Source organism: Pantherophis guttatus, chromosome 2, assembly GCF_059756535.1.
Source record: "Pantherophis guttatus breed Tessera chromosome 2, ASM5975653v1, whole genome shotgun sequence".
Lineage (NCBI taxonomy): Eukaryota > Metazoa > Chordata > Lepidosauria > Squamata > Colubridae > Pantherophis > Pantherophis guttatus.
The window spans coordinates 146102555-146123743 of record NC_142064.1 but is presented as its reverse complement, the minus strand read 5'-3'; the positions used below and the strand labels follow the sequence as shown (position 1 = coordinate 146123743).

General features: G+C 40.1%; 1 protein-coding gene across 1 annotated transcript in view; it reads right to left on the bottom strand.

Moving 5' to 3' along the window:
* LMBR1L (limb development membrane protein 1 like) overlaps positions 1-21189 on the bottom strand; it is a 35942-nt gene that overhangs the window by 13589 nt on the left and 1164 nt on the right. The window contains exons 2-6 of the mRNA XM_034412556.3: positions 6856-6940; positions 3349-3379; positions 2287-2426; positions 1425-1528; positions 842-968 (exon numbers count right to left, since the gene is read on the bottom strand). Of these exons, the coding sequence (XP_034268447.1) occupies positions 842-968; positions 1425-1528; positions 2287-2426; positions 3349-3379; positions 6856-6940 (487 nt within the window). The remainder of the gene's footprint in view (positions 1-841; positions 969-1424; positions 1529-2286; positions 2427-3348; positions 3380-6855; positions 6941-21189) is intronic.

Below are 21189 nucleotides of genomic sequence, written 5' to 3'. Positions count from 1 at the left end.
GGCTGAGGGGGAACTAGAATCTTGGCTCTCTCTCGTTCTACCAAAACTCCTTAACCACTACACGACACTGCTTCTTGCTCTCAAGCATTTCTGAATTGACCAAAGAAAGAAAAAGGTCCTTCTCATCTCAAACATCACTGCTAGGCAGAACTGGTTCTTCTGAATCTGCAGCTGACCAACCATCCAGTCGTGTGTTTCATTTCCTGCTTGGTTTTCATGAGGCACGACCAAGGGGAGCTAGGCTCTTAGAAACTTATTGTTTATTCACTGGAGTGTTTCGTCTAGATGGAGAACTTTGGGTCGGAAGCACCCAGTTAATTTATTTGTTTTATTTGACTTGTATCCTGTCTTCGTTATTGTTTATAAATAACCCAAGCCAGCAAACATTCCTAATACTCCTTCCTATTTTCCCCACAACACACACCCCTGTGAGGTGGGTTGGGCTGAGAGAGAGTGACTGACCCAGAGTCACCCAGCCAATTTTTGATGCTTAAGACAGGGATAAAACTTACCGAATCCTGGTTCCTAGGGCAATATCTTAACTGCTAGGCCAAACTGGCCTAACAAACTGACCAAACAAACAAAAATTGGACAAATGGACCAAACAATTCTTTCACAACTCAGCTCCACTGATGAGATGATGAGGGATAAGAACAAGATGATTTATGCTTGTGGGCTAAAGATTGGGCAACCTAGAGACCAGTACTGTACCTGGCAATGTAGATTCAAGGGTCTTCAAGGGCCCTCCTCACAGCTCCCTGCTACCGGGGGCTCAAATCTCCGCTTGCAATGGAAGGTATATCCCTGTAGGGGGTGAAAAGCCTCCCCCACCATAACTCACCATAGAGACTTTCCCTGCTTGCTCCGTCCTGGTCCAAAATAGCAGAGGCGACCCAGACCATTCCCAGCACCAACAGGGTTAGCAATAGCAGGACTACAAAAGTCTCATATACCCGAGCCATGATCCCCTGCACAGAAGGAGAAAAGGAGGACAGTTATTTCCACTCCAGAGCTGGGAATAGGATAAGAAGCCTTCAAGAAGCAGCTGGCATTATTTTGTTTCTAGGTGGAAACCACTTTTGGACTTTTTTGCTTGAAACTGAAAGCAGAGAAATTTTAATTTGGGGATTTGACGATTTGAATTGTTTATGATTATAGAAATACTGTACACTATTAAATTTTAGAGCAAAGGATTTTTTGGTATTTATAATTGTATGGAAGAAAGTTGGAAGTTACTTTTATTCTATTATTTTTCTTTCTTTCTTTATTCCTTGCACTTTTCATACCCTACTTTTTAAAAAGATGGTTTTTAAATTTTATTTTGTGTAGGAATTCAAATGTGTGTGTATGTGTGTGTTTGTGTGTGTTTGTGTGAGTGGGTAAATAAAAATAAATTAAATTTTAAAAAAAGAGGAAGTTGGTACCTTTTTTGATCCAGCAAAGCCTTCTGACTCCGTGAAGAAGTAGGCAAAGGGCATGAGGAAGACGAGGGAGAGGTTGGAGAAGAGGAAGACAAGATTCCAGAGTCCTAGGAACAGAAAAGAGGGAAAGAAATTCCCTTATCTCTTCAAAGGCATATCCCTGTTCCTTCTCCTGTTGGGCTCCCGCTAGCCACCTTGATTTCTGGTATAATCCACAGGGGCCCAACTCTGGTGGGGACACCCATTTCCTCTCCAAGATGGATCCTAGAGCCCCCTCAAAGCTGAAACTCGCAGCCCCTGCTCTGAAGTGGCTTTTTTCAGACGGAGCCAATTCCAGACAATTAAGAGGATTCTTCCTGCAGGGTCTTGCTTCTACAACACAAATGTTGGCGATTGTGGGATTTTTCAAAGGAGAGAAGCTAGGATTTGGGAGACACAGAGAACTCTGAAGAGGGAAAGCAGATTTTGGTGCTAATTTTGCTTTCTTCCCTTTTTTTAAAGGGGAAAAAGACCCCTTTGAATTGAAACTGCCTTCTCAGGACTGCAACTGGCAGTATTACGCAAGAGGTTTCCCATTCTTATGTCCCCAAATGCTTTTCTGATGTCCCAATCCATTTTACCACCCTTGGTCTCCTATCCATGTACCAACTAGATCTGACCTTCTGATCAACTAAGGTCAACTTGGTGCCATCATCTGCTAAGACTTGGTTTTGCAACTTGCCTGAGAGTTCTAATCCCTCTTGCTAGTCAAGTTTTCTCCATTATGAAAGTTTGCAGAAGGAGGGGAGAGTTTCCTTCCTTCTCCCCACAGAGACAGATGGCCCCCTCCTCCATGCCCAAAGAGGAAGCATTGCAGGGACCTCACCATGGATGAGGGAGCCGTTCAACCACTGGATGTAGTAATTTTGAGGGAAGGAAAGCAAGACTTCATTGCCGATGATGGAGAAGGGCAGCAGAAGTACTGCCCCCAGGGACACAGCCAGAGTGAAGGTGCACAGCCACAGCCTGAGCAAAAGGACACAAAAGAAAGGATAAAGATGCTTGTCCACATCCATCTGACACTGCTTGCTGCACAGCGAAGCCACAGACTACTCCTCATATTTACGACTTTCTTCCCAAAATAGAAAGACATTATCTCCTTGGTCCGCCATGTTCAAAGGATGAGAAGGATGAGACACTTCAATATGACAAGGAAAGAGCAGCTGTGTTCACCTCACACAGGAAGCAAAAAAGTTTGTTTGATGAGGGTCTCTCCCTCTCCCTCTCTCTCCCCTCCCCTCCCCTCCCTCTCTCATACACACACACTTCTATTGGACCAGTTCTTTCACTTGAGTCTTATCAAAATTCACAGCAGCTCCAGTTAAGGAAAGCCTGAAGTCATAAGTAAGGCTTTCAAATTTTAATTTTTCCCAAGTGATAGTCCTTTCAGGCTTGGTGGGCAGCTGAAACCTAACTTTCTGGATGAGAAGCAACCTCTAATGGGGAGGTAAGATAATGCGGTATGCTTAACATTCCACGTTCCACGCCTTATGTATGTGAATCTGAATAAGCATGCATGCTTTATTTTTATATAAACATATGCAAAAGAATGCCTTTTCTAATTTTTTCAATTTATTAAACATATATGCTGCCCATCTTACCATCAAACCACTAAAGAATAATGTCTGAAGAGGACAGGGATTCTTGAAAGTCTGAAGGCAGCTATCTAGGGTTGCCTATAATACATTCTCTACCATTAATGCCCAGATCTAAGAGAAATACAAAATTCCTCCTCCTATTTGAAATCCACATTAGATGCATTTTTATTGGACATTTCAATTTTTAAAAAATAGTCCTAAAATGATAAAAAAGAAAAACACAAAAGTGGGAAGAAGGAAGGGGAAAGGAAAGTTATGAATATCTTAAGAGGAAAAAAGAGGGAACTTACGCAATCCGATTGACCGCAGCATCTTCATCAACTAAGAATAGAAAAAAAAAAGTGTTATTATTACTGTTGTAATAGTAAGTGCCCAAAGCTACTTTTCTGCCAAAGAACCCAAGATAACATCTAAGGTTCATTTTGCCAGTGTACTGAAGTAGACTAATCATCACTCTAAGCTTCTCCTATGACCGCCTACTACCATAGGGGAGTGGAAATCTGAATTTGTGTCATCCAGTGACAAACTTTTAATTGCAACATACATGAAATATTCCTAACAGGAAATGTAAAGATGGCATTTGGTCTTTACCGTATTCCATGATGGTGACAGAACATTTTATATTAGACCTGCTTGAATCCCGGTGAAACAAAGGCAACCTTTAAACCCACATCAGGACACTTTAGTGCCATGATGGTGAACCTGTGGCATGCAGAGCCATATAGGTGAAACCGGAAGTTGGCAAACGGGCCGTTTCTGGCCTCCGGGGGGCCTCTGGCGGGGTGGGAAAGGCTGTTTTCGGCCTCCCCAGGCTCCTAGAAAGGCTCTGGAGCCTGGGGAGGGCAAAAAAAACGGGCCTTCTAGTCCCACTGGAAGTTGGCAAACGGGCCATTTCTGGCCTCTGAAGGGCGTCCAGGGGGTGGGGAAGGCCGTTTTCGCCCTCCCCAGGCTTCTAGAGAGGCTCTGGAGCCTGGGGAGAGCAAAAAGTGGGCCTACTGTGCTATCACGTACCAAAAACTGGGGGAAACGCAGGGCGTCACACGCATGCGCGGGGCGCATAAAATTATGGGTGTGGGGATGCACGTGCATGACCCCCCCCGCAGTCCCCCTGCTTTTGGCACGCAATGGCAAAAAGGTTAGCCATCACTGCTTTAGTGCAAAGTGTCCCCCTAGCTCACTGCAAAGCCATGACTTTATGCAGTATAAATACAGGAGAAAGTTGGCTACAAGAGGAATTCTCCAGGATTAGTAGAAGTTACTTCTTGTCCAGCATAATCAATTATAAAATAAGCAGCTGAAGACAAAAACTCATCCAGTCAATTTGAACAGGCTAGTTGATCAGGGATGACAGAAGCTACTGTTCAATTCAATTAGGGAAAAACTCTATAAGTTTATTTATTTATTTATTTATTGGTTCGATTTATATGCCGCCCTTTCTCCAGAGACTCAGGGCGGCTGTTTCTGGTACTCTGTCTTCACTATCGCAAAGAGATGGATACAGTTTTTTTTCTCCTCCGCCATCTGCAGATAAATTCAACCCTCCACAGAGAAGGGGGTTTCCTTGAAGTTCAGAATACAAAGTAGAATATACAGGAGTTGTATTCTGTATACTGTATCCTAAGGGAACAGTGGTGACTGGTGCCTCTCTCCAGCCATAGGACAACAGACTGGGTGGTTAGAACTGCACACATAAAAATTTCCGTATGAATCTGATGTCCAATTGTGTAGGGTTAGAGTAGCACAAGGAAGGTTTTGTGGGAATCCCTATGCTGTAGTTATCTATCTAGGAAAAATGTTCTGTTACAGTATAGGAGCAAAACCAAATTGTCTCTCCAAATTGATCTTAAAAGTAGCCACGTCCCACTGTTTCCTCATATTCCTTATGCCTAATAAGTGTTAGCATTAAACTACAAGCCCAGCAGTTGGAAAATTGCTAAGCTCGAAAAAGAGCTAAATTCCCTAGGCCAACTGCTGTCAAGGCAACTAAACTATCAGCAGCACAAACAAACTTTAATTTAAAAGACAAAAAATCCTTCTACAGGGACTGGGTGCAGATACCTCAGCGCTGTTGCAAAGCAGGAGAACTCTGGGGAAGAAATCTTTCCATTTGGGGCAGAGAGGGTGTATTGTCTCTGGAAGCTTCATTTGCAGGCAATCTGCATAGAAGTTATTCAAGAGTTGAAGCCTGAGGGAGCTAACTGGAGGGAGCCCACAGAGTCCACTCATCCATTGCTTTGTGTACAATTTATAGAGAGTCCAAGTGGTTGCAAAGGGACATTTGCCAATCCTGCTAAAATAAGCTGGCTTAGTTTGCAAGTTTGAGATCGATGCTCTGAGGTTCATACAAGGCAGTTAAGAAAAGTTATGGAAGATCATCAAGTTTCACACTGGCTAACAGAGATGTTCATGATCAAACAAATAAGTTGTTATCTGCTAAAGGAGAACAACTTAATGTATTAATTGGGCTGTTGCAGAAGCAGCCAAGATTTTATACCAGTACAACCTTCCTCAATCTGATGCCCTCCTGGATCTATCAGAATTACAGCTACAACAGTGCTGACCTGGGACTAGTTTTCCTTCTGGGAATTGTAGAAGTAATAATCCAGCCAATGATTTTCTGGCGTACATCTAGTTGAGAGAGGCCAAACCTTTGCCAATGCAAATGTTGTTGCAGCAGAGATGTTCACTTTGAAGACATGCATAACAGAAGCCTGGATTCCCACAGTGCGCTAAATCATCAAGCAATTTGCCTAATTTTGACATAATGTAATACTGCATGTGAATTCAGCCACAGTAGTGTTTAGACCTTAGTGAGTTTAAGTTGTGGGTTGTTCAGCAAACCCAGCATTAAACAAGAACATTTTGTGCAATGTGAACTCTGCTGATTGAACAGTATTGAGCATAATTGAGCAGGACGCATATTTTGGAAATTTTAAAATCAAGGGACACTGCTAGTTTCATTCTCCCTCTAAACTCTAAAAAGCCATGTCCTTGAATGGCTTCCACAACTTCAGTGGTGGTATAGTATAGTGGTTCAGCACTGGGAATGACAAAGGTTCCAGTCTATCTTCAACTCCCTGGGTGATTTTGGGCCAGTCCCTCTCTCTCAACCCAGCCCACGTCATAAGTTTGTTGCTCCTGGGAAAAACGAGAAAAACTTACACTTCTGAAGAAAAGGCATCTAACAAAGCCGTCGGGTGCCGTCGGTCAGGCAATGTCGGCTGGCAGCCCCCAGGGGGAAAGCCTTCTCTGTGGGGGCACCCGCCCTGTGGAACGAGCTGCCTCCTGGAATACGATTGATCCCAGACCTCCGGACCTTCCGTAAAGCCCTGAAGACGTTTTTATTCCACCAAGCCGGCCTAGCCTAAATGATTCTTAATTGGGATTTTAAATTTTATGGACTTGGGGGTTTTAAATTGGGAAGCTAATGATTTAATTCTTTTTAATTATCTTAACTTTTGTATTTGTATGTTTTTTAATTTTGGCTGTTCACCACCCTGAGTCCCCTCTGGGAGAAGGGCGGTATACAAAATAAATAAATAAATAAATAAATAAATAAATAAATAAATAAATAAATAAATAAATAAATAAATAAATAAAAGCTGGGAATCCAACAAATAAATAAAACTGCCTTCTGAAACCATCTACCTACAACAGCTTTCCCAAACCTAGACACCTCCTGGACGGATGAGTTTCGGCTCCCAGTAGGTCTGGCGTTTGCTGAGAATTCTTGGCCCTGAAATCTGCTCATTCAGGTAGGGGAGAAATGGCCTTGATTTGCCCGCCTACCCAGTTACCTGTAGTGAAGTCTGTGTGCCTTTTGAAGTAGGTTAAGATGAAGTAACACAGGATATAGAGACTGCCAAAAAGAAGGGTGCAGATCTGTGGGAGGAAAAGGAAAAACTGGTTACGAGATGCTGGTCATGACTCATCCTCACCTCTTTCCCAGTGACTCTTGAGGATATGCACCCCACTTCATCCAGGGCAAATGGAACACAATTTGGGATACTGTAGGATCATCATCTTCTCTATCCTACTTACTGAGCAAAACTGTTCTATTCCCATCACTGCATTCAATTTTCCTCTAATTTTCCTTTATCAACACTTCTTTATGACATTTCTTCAAACTAGTTTAGTTTACTTTATTGTCATTGCACCTCATACTACGAAATTAAATGCCATCTTCAGTGTACATTATAATTATAAAAATAAAACACAAACACACATCCTTCACATTCTATACAACTGAACTGAAAACCGATATTGCATTAATATTGCACTATACAGTAGAATTCAATATAGTTACTGCCCTGGGATAGAAGCTGTTTTTCAGCCTATTTGTCCTTGTTTTTATTATCCTGTACCGTCTGCCAGATGGTAATAGCTTAAAAAAAGTTCAAACTACAAGCAGCCAGCAGGTTTGAGCAAAGCCACATTTCTTCTTCTAATTTTATCTGGATTCTCTAACATACTTTTAAACAAAACCTGAGAAGGGGCAATGATTTAAGAACTGGAGAGAACAAAACAAAACAAGGAAACATGAAAGCAGGAAATTGTCAGCCTTTTCGTGCAATTGCAGCCTACGTGCTTACATACCAGATCTAGACTGGGTTCAAAGATACAAAAAGGAAAGATGGCGGTAGAGATGGCAGCAATAATAGGATAGGTTTGAAGAGCACCCAAACTGGAAAACCCGGGAAACCACATTTATGATTGAGGAATGATACCTAGAGCATCAATGTGTGTGACAAGAAAGAATAATTGCAACAGAGAAACCGTTTCAGGAAAGTGTTGAAAACGCCAGTTTCTAAAGAAGGCTTTGAAGTCATCCCATCCCCCCAAGTCACGCTTACAACTGAAGGAGTGAACGGAAAAGTGAAGTGGGAGGAAGAGCGGATCAGCAAGTTTCAACCTTTATTCTAGTCTGACTGCTATATCTCTGATTCTTTATTCTACATCTTAGCTACTCCATTGCCAGCTCATCCTCAATACTCGGAATATCATAACTATGGGAAGAAAGCAAAGCAGTAATTTTTTAAAAATTGTGAAAAATTGTGATTTCCCCTGTTCAGACATTCTTTCAGTTGAAGCCAAATTGCCTCCTCTAGGAACTTCACATAAAATGGAAAACACACCTTCCCCAAATACGTGCATTTCTGAGAACAGGATTCAGAAGTTAAAACAACAAAACTAAGCATGAAAAGAAGATCCCATCAGTGAAGCTATGTAAATAAACAAGACTAAATCTGAAAATTGAATGGTCAGAGCTCTCTAGGCAAATAAACATTGCAAAATAATCCTCCAGCTATTTTTTGTGGAATGAGCATTAAATTGCTCTCCAGTCCCAACAAGTACTAGTTATATAAAAAGAAAACACGGATGCTTCATCTGCCACATGATAGGTTCACTGGGCTGCCCACAAACATTCAGATGATGCTCCTGAAAACATACCAGGTTTAATTTAAAGGGTCATCTCTTTGCATTCTTAGGTTCCAAAATTTTGTTCTTCAAGAAAGAAAGCAACCCTCTGTGAGATGATTAAATGCCGCAGGCTCCTAGCCCACCCTTATACTAGAGACCTATTTTAAAACGTGACAAAGGTCACTACCCTTTTTCAATCTGGTACTATCCAGATTTGATGGATTTCCAAAATCCCTCCACCCCAATAGCCAATAGAACTGGATTCTCACAGAATCTATTGTAAAATATTTGCCCATCCCTGATTAAACCATATCAAAGAATTGAAGTTATAAAAAGAGAGACTGCTACCAAAATGTAACCAATCCCGTTCAAAGGAATTTCAACAGTAAGAAAGATAGCCACAAATATGTGGTATCTCAGCTTTACATCAGAAACAAGGTTCCAGTCTTTAGAAATACAGAAGTATACTGAAAATGATGAAGCTTGCCAAGAAGGCCAAACTAATTTCCTTGATTAGGGAAAAGACAATATCTAGGTTTATTGCTCATCGGAAACCCCTTATAGACTTTTTGCATGAAACAGAAAAAAATGAGCTTAACTTTTACAGCTTTGATGATTAGAAAAAAATAAAAAGCTTAGAGTAAGAGGTAATTTTGTAATTGTAGTTATATTTGTAAGAGAATATTTGTAGCTCAGGGGTTGAACTGTGAGATCCTTAGTGCTCTCTGAGCTTGATTGTTTTTTTTTATAGACATTTCATTATCCAAACTAGGTAACATCATCAGTGTAAACTCATGACGATAATGATGATACCGTTACCTAGTTTGAGTATTGAAATGTTTGCAAAAAACAAGCAAACTGAGACAGCGCCAAGGACCCCATTGTAGCTGTATTTGCTGCAAAAAAATCGGAAGCTGCTTCTATTTCTTTCCATTTTATTTTTCCATTTTCCCCCCTTTCTTTACCTTATATTAGTTCTTTCTTTAACCTTCTTTTCAAAACTCTTAATAAAAAAATTCAGAAATGCAGAAATTTGAAAACAAGGGAAGAACCAAGGCTGGGAGAAAACAAGGAAGAGGCAGGCAAGTATATATATATATATTTTTTTTAAAGTAGGAAGCCATGACTTCAATTTTATATCAATCCCATTCCCATTGCCCTGTTCTGCGTGGAAAGAGGAACGAACAGCTTGTGGTGTTACAGTCTCTTCTCACCCAAAAGGGAAGCAGAAGAGCAAAACAAAATCATTCCAAGCCAGCTGGCATCCTGTAGTATGATGTGCTTTGGCGTTGCTGCCTGAGAGATGACCTAGCAGAGTGCTATGCAGCCAGGCAGGAAGAAGTGGTTTTTTTCCACCGCCTTTATGATGCCCCAAAATTAACCTTCAAACAGAAGAGGAGCATCCTGGGTTCCAAACCAAGCGACCCAGGCAGCTTTTTATTTCATTTCTTCATTACCAGATTAAAGTACCCCTAGCCAAGGAGAGCAGGCAACCTTTCTTAAAAGGCTCCCCTTATGGGCTACTCTAATGTAAACACAGATGGTTTCCGCCTTCCGAGCTTTATTAAGAGAGGAAGCCGAATGCTGCATAGGCCATTCATCAAGAAACCTGGAGGGCTTCAAACCTCTGGAAGAGACAGACTCCAAAAGCTGGAGACCGTGCCAGGCATTTCTAACTAATTACTGCACTAATCCATGTAATCAGCATTATGATCCCTAAATCATAGGCTGGCTCACACGCTATGCTTAGTCACAATTGATGAAGTAATCGTCAATGGGAGCATTAAGTATTGCGCCTTTCAGAATTTCTTCTGCTGGCTCCGGATCGGATATATCTCACAGTGTACAGGTAAACCATCGACTTACAACCGTTCGTTTAGTGACCATCTGAAGTTACAATGGCACTGAAAAAAGTGACTTATGGCAGCTTTTCACACTTATGACCGTAGTTATATGACCAAAATTCAGGTGTTTGGCAAGTGACTCATATTTATAACAACTGCAAGGTCCCAGGGTCACCTTTTACGACCTTCTGACAAGAAAAGTCAACTGGGAAGCCAGGTTCATTTAACAACCATATTATTAGCTTAACTCCGATGATTCACTTCACAACTGTGTCAAGAAAGGTCGTAAAAATGCAGCAAAACCCATTTAACAACTGTTTCGCTTAGCATCAGAAATTTTGGGCTCACTTGTGGTCGTAAATTAAGGACTGCCTGTAATCACTCACCTTATGGGAACTGAATTACTTCTGATTCTGCTCCAGAATATTGCTGGTGATTTTTTTAAAAAATGAATCACCCTAGATCTGTGATGTTCTCATTGACGGGAGCGCTTGTTTCACTCCATTTTGTGGATCATTATCCACTCTATTTTTGCCATAAATTTTATTATTCAGTGCCTAAATGTGTCTCTTTCTGCACATATTGGTTCAACTGGTAACCAGACAAGCCATTGTATTAACACACCAATATGGATACCCGCTTGCGTGGTGTGCATGCACTCCATTTGCATGAGCAGCGTTTGCACGTGCCTGCCACTTGTGCAAATGGACCTACATGTGCACCAGCCACTTCCGCGAACTCATCTCCCTCGCCAGTCCACAAAGCCGGAAAGGTTGAAGAATTCTGTACTAAATTATGGAAGAGGTGCTAGCCATTTATTTTATTTCATTTTATGTACCACAAGAATTTTTTAAATTGTTCAATTGGGGTATCTCAGAAGTATCCATCTCTCCAGGCAAGCTCGAGGCAACATTTTTGGTTTACAGTCCTCTTTTGTGTTCCACAGACAATAGAAAGGAAAACAACTGTGAGTCTGGATCAAACCATTTAATTTTACATCATTGATGTAAAATGACTTTGAGTGTGTGATACAAATATAGTTACAAAAAATTCTGAGAGCTATTGATGATTCTTTTAATAAACCCATGTCCAAAGTAAAATGTGTAATTTATAAGCTATGATTTGTGGCTTTGCATACTGTTTGCATTTACATAATATGCCATATATACTCGTGGATAAGCCAAGAATTTTAAGTGCCAAAATGCTCCCAAAAATCAGGTTTGGTTTATGTGAGGATGGGCTAATCCATAGGAATGTATGGGAATTCTTTTTCAAAGCATCCGTATTTCCATATACGCTTGAATATAAGACCATTCTTAGGTAAGGAGACACTTTAATGCAGGTCAATTTATCCACAGGTGGTGCATTTTTCGTGAACATTTGAGGATTGGCTTATGTGCAAACAGGCTTATATGTAAGTATATATAGTATATAAATACATAAACTGAATGTATTCAGAATGGATGGTTAATCAAACACAACTTATGTGATATGTGAATAGAGACAGGACTCATGCCCTACTCTATACTTCAGGCTGCTAAGCCAACTGCCCAGTTCTTTCGTAGGAGGGGGCATTACCTGTAGCCTATGATAACACAGGGTGCCCAGAAGATGGCAATGCCAGCCTCTTCCCAAACTGACTCCACTAGAATCCTGCAGCAGCAGGAGCCTGTTCCTTGTGCCAGGCATGCCTAGCAACCCTGCTATCCGGTTTCCAGTTCTCCTTGCAAAAACAGAGATTATGGCAGGTACAAACCTTACGTAAGCAGAAGCAAAGAATCGGACACGGAAAGTCCAGAGTTAGTGCTCCACGTTGTCTTTTGCTGAAGCAAGGAATTTCTTCTGGGAATTTGGCCAATTTGGATTGGGGAGGAAGCAGATAACAACTGCCTCATGGTTTCAGCGGAGAGAAACCAGAGTCCTGCAACCAATTTGTCTCACTGTTCCTTTGAGTGAACCCCAGTTCCAAGATTCCACTTAAACAGTACTTGGACCTTTATGATATTTGCTCAAAAGAGAATATAGGATTATTTGCCCAGAGAAGGAACACACGTGAAAGAGGAGGAGAGAGAAGCACTTTGAAGGTTGAGAAAAACATTCTGCACCAGAGTGCATTTGTTCCAGGCACAGGATCACAAGCTAAGTTTTCCATAGACAAAAACATTTTCAAAAATTCAAGTGGATTTGAATGCTGTGGATGTAGCTCGCTTCCAGGCTCACATGAAGGGACTGAGATTTGCAAAAAATAATGCAAACAAGGTACCTTTTGATATTCTCTTCCTCATGCTGCTCCAATATATGAATCGAGTTGCAAAATGACTATCCCCAACCCTTACCAAGAGCGCATAATTCAAGTGCACAAAACTGTGATGGAATGTGCAGCTGGAAGGCAAGGCAACACATTCCATACAAAAGCCCAATTTAAGGGATTGCGCAATCCCAAACTGGATGGGGAAAGAAGGAAGAGGGTCAGGGTAGCCACACCCTAGAATCTCTCAGGGTATGTCTAGTACAGCGGTTCTCAACCTGGGGGTTGTGACCCCTTTGAGGGTCGAACGGCCATTTCACAGGAGTTGCCAAAGCCCTCTCTCGCCCCCCCCCATGTCTTCACTTACCCTCACCCTCTGCCTCTGTTGGATTGCTGGTCGCTTACCCCGCCCACTCCCAATCTATTGCTGCCTACTGAGTCCCAGCTGATGGCTAGAGGGAAACAAACCGTTTAAATTCTTGCCACGGGGCTTCAAAGGGCCGCCCTACAGCTGATCAGTGTTAAAAGAAAACAAATGAGAAGACCGGTGCCTGTAAAAATAGAAAAAAACAGCCCCTTTCAGCTTCAGCATAGGTTAATTACCATAAGTTGATTTGATCAGTCTCCGGACTCTCAGCTGATTTGCTCTCAGCTGTTTTGTGGAGGGCTCTGTTGCTAGCTGCAAAGAGAGGAGCAGATTTTTTCCCCCCCAGCTATGCTGAAAAACAAAACTGAAAGTAAAGCAGGGTCTTTGCTGCAATGTGACAAAATGAGGCAGAGAGATATTTCTTTTTCTTTTTCCTCACCAAAAAAGGTAGGTGCAAAACTGCAAACAATGGGAAATTTAGGGCAAAAGAGGAGGTTCAAGATTTTAAAACACAAAAGAAAAAAAGCTCTAACTAGGGAATTGTAATAATTGAGATACTATTAATTGTATATTGTGTTGAAAGCAGAAATGGTTAAGTTGTGGTTTGGAGGAATGTATTTGGGGAATTATTTGGTTTATTATTATTGGTAAATAATTAATTGATTTGTAAGAAATTGGATTGCATGGAAATAATTGGAATATTCATGTTCATATTGATTGATATACAAAAAAGATAGTTATATAACTAATGGATTTATATTAAAATGTTGAATTTGTATTAAACAACTGTATTACATAATTACATAATTAACCAATGTGAGGATGGATATAAAAATAGATGACAATTGGAAGGGGTATAATATAGAAAGAAGGGAAACATTGAATTTGATTAAGATTAGAGGATGAAGGGTAATATTGGTTTTTTAAAAAAATAGATGAGGAATAAATATGGCAAAAAGAAAATATAGAAATTGTAAATTTAATTGAAATGACTAAACACTGGTTAAATTTGTGAACCGGCCAAATACTCTGTTCAAAGAAAATACATTGTATGTTTGTATGTGTGTTTCTAATTATTGCTATTTATTCATATTTGTTCTCTTTTATTCTTTAAAGTTTAACAATTCATTCTTTATCTTAATATCTTTATATTTGTTTGGGGTTGGTTTTCTTCTCTTTCATCTTTTTTATTGTACAGTAATCTTTCTCCTCAAACCTACCACCTCTCTCTTTTCTTTCCTTCTTACTTTCTCCTCCCCCCTCTTCTTCTCCTTCCTACTTCCTTTCTCCTTCTCCTTCTCTCTTCCTCCCTCTCTTACCCTCACTCCTACTCTAATTTCCCTTCTCTTCCTTCATTCCTTTATTGCTGTATCCTTTTATGCATATGGACTACTCAGAGGGCTGAAAAAGTTATTTTTGACTGGTCCTTGCACTTTTGACCAGTCCTCGAACTTACGACTGTCCTCACATTTTATGTTTTTGCCCTATCTTGTCACCATGATGAAGAGAAGCAGTTGTGAAATGAGTGACACAGTTGTTAAGAATGCTACAATGGGCATGATGACCAGTCATAAGTGTGAAGACCGGTCAAAAGTGCGAGGACCTGTCAGAAACCACTTTTTTCAGCCCTCTGGGTAGTCCTTTTGTGCACATGGACTACTCAGAGGGCTGAAAAAGTTATTTTTGACTGGTCCTCGCACTTTTGACCAGTCCTCGAATTTACGACTGTCCTCACATTTTACGTTTTTTGCCCTATCTTATCACCATGGTGAAGAGAAGCAGTTGTGAAATGAGTGACATGGTTGTTAAGAATGCTGCACGGGCATAAATGTGAGGATGGTCATAAGTGTGAGGACCAGTCAAAAATGCGAGGATCTATCAGAAATGACTTTTTTCAGCCCTCTGAGTAGTCCCTATACACATAACCATGGCCACCCGGTCACATGACCAGCTAGCCACGCCCAGTCACATGACCTCCAAGCCACACCCACAAAATAAGCCACGCCCACAGAACCGATAGTAAAAAAATTTAGAACCCACCCCTGGTTGGGGGTCACCACAACATGAGGAACTGTATTAATGGGTCGCGGCATTAGGAAGGTTGAGAACCACTGGTCTAGTAAGTAAGGAGGTTATAGCTTTAGTTAGTCTGTCAAGATTCTGTCCATTAGGTGTAAGCAAATCAATGACTGGACTTGATTGGATTTCACTGTGATATCTTTGGGCTTGGATCTGAAAAAAGGCAGCTATGCTCATAAAGCTTCAAGTGTTTTATCTCATTTCTGGATGGCAAGAATATTCCCCCAGTTCTGCAGCGTTTGCATCAATTTGCAAATCGGTTTCTGCACCACCAATTCTGATTTGCAAAGACATTTACAGCATTGAAGCTTCATTGTTTAGGTCAAATTTCCTCATGCAAATCCCCATCTATTAGGATTGATCTTGGACTCGTTCTTTTGTGCTATGAAATTAGAATAAGATGGCATGAGAAAGTAGGCCCTGTTGCCCTGAAATCTAGGCCAAGCAAGGCCCAGCTGAATAAAGCCACCCAGCATGGCACTTCTAATTAACTGAAAATTAGAACATGGAAGGATGGAGAATATAATTAGTAAACAAGCATCATGGAATCTCCCTGGCATGGAAGAGACGATAACAAAGTTTCTTCCCCCTCTTTCAGAGATAAGATTTTGGTTTTCAAAGCGCTTGTTGGCGAGTGCGTTTAATTGATAAGGTTTTTCTACACGTTTCTGTTCTTTTCAAAGACTTCCAATATAAGCAACTTTGTTCATATACACAGCACCTATCGGTCCCTAGACCACAAAGTAGGCTGTATCCAAAATTATTCCAACATACAAACTCCATGGGCATTATTCCCTTGGAAACAACAGCCAGAGCTTTTATTTATTTACTTACATTTATTAGATGTTAGATTAGATCTTTATTTTTATAAATAACTCACGGCCGGTGAAGATACATAACACTCCTTCCTCCTCCTATTTTCCCCACAACAACAACAACCCTGTGAGGGGGGTTGGGCTGAGAAAGAATGACTGGCCCAAAGTCACCCAGCCGGCTTTCATGCCTAAGGCAGGACTAGAACTCATATTCTCATGGTTCCCAAGCCAGCACTTTAACTCCCAGAACAAAGTAGACCAAAAATATTTTAATTCTATTCCAGTATTAAATAATGAGATGCTTAGCTTTGGCTTAATAAATTGTCTAAATCCAACCAACATGGCTTATTCAAGAATAAAACGACTGTCTACCACGATACATAAATACATTCAATGTCTTCTGAATGTTAGTATAGTGGGATTATACTAACACTATAGGTCAGATGAGTGTCAGGACAGCCTTCAAATACTTGGAACTGCAGAGGTACACAATGAATTTCAGAACACTTATAGGGTCAAAGCCCATCTCAGATGATTGAGAGGATTTTCCAATGGTGCTACTCTTTCAAATACACTAGACCAGGGGTCCTCAAACTTGGCAGCTTTAAGACTTGTGGACTTCAACTCCCAGGATTCTCCAGCCATCATACAGCATAGCATAGCATAGCATAGCTGGCTGGAAAATTCTGGGAGTTGAAGTCCACAAGTCTTAAAACTGCCAAGTTTGAAGACCTCTGCATTAGACAATTATTTTTATTAATTCCTACCTTAACACTTAATAGTAATGCTGATCGGTGATGATGGGAGCTGTAATCTAACACATCTGGAGGACGTTTAGAAAGAAGTTCTGATATGGACAGAGCCAATAGCTATGCTGCAGACTTTAAATTCACTTTCACATGATTTTATTCAATCAGATTAAATATTATGCCCATGGGCAGGATGGAGGGAGATGAACCTAGCAACGTATGCTTTCACAGTCTAAATTAATTACAATACTGTACTTGGACTTCCGAGCTTAACTCTGCATTCTTTCAAATCAGGGGATATCTTTCGCAATTCAGTTACCAGGCTTTCTTTGAAATGAATGAATGAATGAAGAAGCATAACTGTCACAATGAACTTTAGTACCAAATCTGATATAATAAGAACCCTTACTCAGCAGACTGCAGGGTTATCATGGTTGAACAATACTTTGTAATAATCAGCATGAATAAAATAGTATATATCAACTATATACAAATCTCAACTAATGGTATGTCTATCGTTCTGTATGATTTCTCAGCAATATTCAGCAGTATTGTAGACATAAAGTTTACAAATTAGAACATATTTGACACTCAAATGATTGTAACAACTTAATCTGCCAAGTTTCTGGTGATGCTAGCTAAAAATATGCTCTATTGCCAGTTAATGTCTGCTTTAAAGAATTAAATTTAATATATGTAAAATATTAAACATTTTTTATGGGCTATATGCTGCTCTGCAATTCCCGTAAACTGTAGATTTTTTAAAATCATTTTTGTAAAAGATGCTATCTGCCACAAATCAGCCTCCGAAAAGAACAGGAGTCTTAAGAAAGGTAATGTGTTTAGGTTAGCAGTAGTGAATATGTTTCTTGATTACAATAAGAAGTTCCTATCTAACAATAGCCAGACTATAGATCTTGAAAGTAGAAAAGTTGTTAGCCATGGTATTCAGTTCTAGATGCTCAATTTCACCAAAATCATCTACAAATTGGGACATTTTCCCCTATTGAAAAAAATACACATCTCTGTAGATTTTAGTTTATATGACAAAATTGGCAAAATGCCATCTAAATAAGCCATTTCAGTTTGTGGGTTATGCGGTTTTTGGTCTTAGTAGAGTGTCTAAGTTTAATCAGTTTATAAATCTGTAGCTTAATATGCCTTTTCAAACTAACTATGACTATCCCTTTAAAACAAGCTATAAATAAAAGAATAACTTAGCACAGCCAATAAATCACCACAACCTAGCCAATAAAAAGGTTACATGATGGATTATTTCTAAATGATTCTTTTTTCTTTCCAAAACAAATGATCTCAGGATCAGTGAAGTCAGCTGGCAGATAATTCAGAAGTATGCCTTTAACTTCCACAAGTCAGATAATGGCTACCAAAGAACATGATTTTCAGAAACTAGATATGCATGGAGTATTAGTCTATGAATTTCATTAGTCAGGATAGTAAAGAGTTCCAGGATTAGAAGGGGTAGTACTGAGTATTATTGCTGGGTGAACTGGCAACAACAGGGTTGTTGCCAGTTCACAACAGGGGAATTATATGTGATTCTCAGAATCATTTACAGTACTTGATCTTGAAGAAACAGATACTGGACCAGGTGGAACTTGATCAAGAGGGGGCTTTCTGTTCTTAAATTCTCAGTGCTCCCTTTTCATATGTGCCAGTGATTTAATATTTCTCCGAGGTTAACATAATACCCAGAAAACTCATTATGCATGCCAACTGGGCACCAAGGACTAAATGCTTGTCGTGCATAACTCCAAGTACTATATACTGCCTGCTAATCAGACACATAGACGTTACACAACTGCTAATGCCTACTAATATGTTGACTACAGAGATGGAACTCTGGACTAACCTTTGGCACACAAAGCCACGCTGGGAAAGCTAATTCCCCCCATTCCCCTCCTCCCAATCAAAGTTGCCAAGGTTCTCACAACCTGTTTAGATCATGCTGAACTTTGAGAATGGTTGCTCTGGACAGAAAAAGATCTACAAATAAAGATGCAACGGACTCTGAAATCTAACTTAACTGCTTGGACGTTTGATATCAAAATAGAGTTCTCTGCATGTACCAGTGAATGCTCTCATCCATAAACATGACATTGGATCAAAAAGGAAGAAATAACAATAAACTGAATAAATTGCTTAATAAACCACAATTGGCTAGTTTCTCACAATACCCTAAGTTGAAAATCTACACTCAAGCTTTCATGGAAGTTAAACACAGGATGGTGTATGAAACCATAATGTGCTTTGTAGGTAGACAACTAAGTGGGTAGTAGAGGAGGAAGTATCACATAATTGTGAAAGGCAAGAAAAAACTTGCCTTTGTTCAGCTCATTATTTTAACAGAATAGCAATAATCCCCAGTAAGTAACCCAGAAATTCAGCTTTAGCAGGCACAAAGATGAAGCTGCTGTTTTTTTCTAGAAAGCCATATACCATGCCGTATGTGTAAAATCAGCATAGTTTCAAATGAAGCAATGCATGACTTTAATAAGTCACATACATGTAAGCCAGAACCTTTCTGCTTTTGAGAACTACCCGACAACAGGTATTTAAACATTTGAATGTATTTTCATTCAAAACTTCGTAATTACTTATTTCAATTCTCTGGGCATTACAATTTCTTAATTTCAAATGATATTTATAAAGCAAGCAGAATTAAACTGAAATTGCTTATGAAGAGCTAGGTGCACTTTCAAAGTAATATGTAAACCTCCTCACTTCTAACAGATTTGCAAATATAAAGCAGGACAGTGAGCTCCCCAAGGCAAAAGTCTCACTAGACTTGTATACATTTTAATGAAGCGTCTCATGCACTTGGATGACGCAAAAAATATTGTATTTACTTTTAAAAATCTAAAGCCCAAAAGTCCCAGCCCCAAAATCTTCCTCAACCTCCAAAGTTTCTGCACCCGAGTCCAATCACTATTAATTTCCTTAACATATTTGTTACTTCATATACTTCATTGTTTTCAGAGTGCTGATAAAAATTATTTCACTAAATTGCCACTGAAGAGTGGGAGGAATGGAGGGGTTGCTTGCCTAGAATTTCCTTTTTCCAGATTCTAAAGTTTCTCTCTTTCCCAGCTGTATCTTTCTCTCAACCCCTCTCCATTTTATTTTCCTCTCTTCTTTTTAAAAAGCTTCTGCCTTCAAAAGAGAGAGGTGGAGATGTGCAATACATCCTGCTCTCCCATTCCTAAGAACTGGGCTGATTCTGCCATTTTGGAAATGCTCTGCTAGTTGTCTGGAAGTTAATCTGTTGAGCCAAATGGGGTTTGTGGCATTTTGGATATAGCTCAATCCTGAAAGAAGCCTGTTTAGCTCAGGAATCCAAACTACATCCATTCCAGAGAATTAATTTCTAAAAACTGCGAGACCACCACCTTCCTGTAAGGGCCAAAGCTGTGTGGCCCAGAGGAGGGAATGGAACATTCCAGAGTCCTCTACATTATTTCATTCCCAGGTGCACATATAAGCACTGATGATGTTACCTAGTTTGGAATAATGAACCATCTGCAAGAAAACAACCAAGCTTAGAGAGCACCAAGGACCCCTAATTTCAACCACAAGCTACAAATATTCTCCTTTATCAGTACATATAATTTCAATGAAAGGGGATTACTTGTGGGCTTCTGTGTGGGAAATCGGTAAACATACAAGAGGAAGTGGTTGATATTATGCAAGAGTGACCAAGTCCTTTTAGAAAGAAATGCCTTTACTTTGCAGGCGATATTAATCATTAGTTTTAAACACACTTTCATATATATCTGATCATATCCTATACCTATATATAAACGTGCATTCCATTCACATTTATTGGGCAAGAAATCCACTTTGCCTTCAGGTGGCATGGCAACTTCAGGTTGACAAAGCTGGACATTCCATAAGGATTTTTTTTTTTGCCTGTCTTGATATATTTCTTGCAGGTAGTCCACAACCTATGACCACAATTGAGCCCAAAATTTATGTTGCTAAGTGAGAAATTTGTTAAGTGAATTTTGCCCGATTTTATGACTTTTCTTGCCACATTTATTAAATGAATCACTGCAGTTGTTAAATTAGCAACACAGTTGTTAAGTGAATCTGGCTTCCCCATTGACTTGGCTTCTCAGAAGGTTGAAAAAGATGATCACATGACCCCAGGACACTGAGACCATCATAAATATGAGTGAGTTGTCAAGTATCTGAATGTAAATCACATAACCATGGGGATGCTGCAATGGTCATAAGTGTGAAAAATGGTCATAAGTCACTTTTTTCAGTGCCACTGTTATTTCAAATGGTCACTAAGAGAATTTTTGTACCATCTTTATTAGTTTTACAAATAACTCAAAGGGGCGAACATTTCCAACATGACTTCCTCCTCCTATTTTCCCCACAACAACAACCCTGTGAGGTGAATTGGGCTGAGAGAGCGTGACTGGCCCAAAGTCACCCAGCCAGTTTTCATGCCTAAAGCGGGACTAGAAATCAGGGTCTCCTGCTTTTTAGCCTGGTATCTTCACCACTAGACCAAACTGGCTCTGGCTGCCTTCCTTCCAACTGAAAACAGTACGAAACAGGGGGGGAAATAATTTAAAG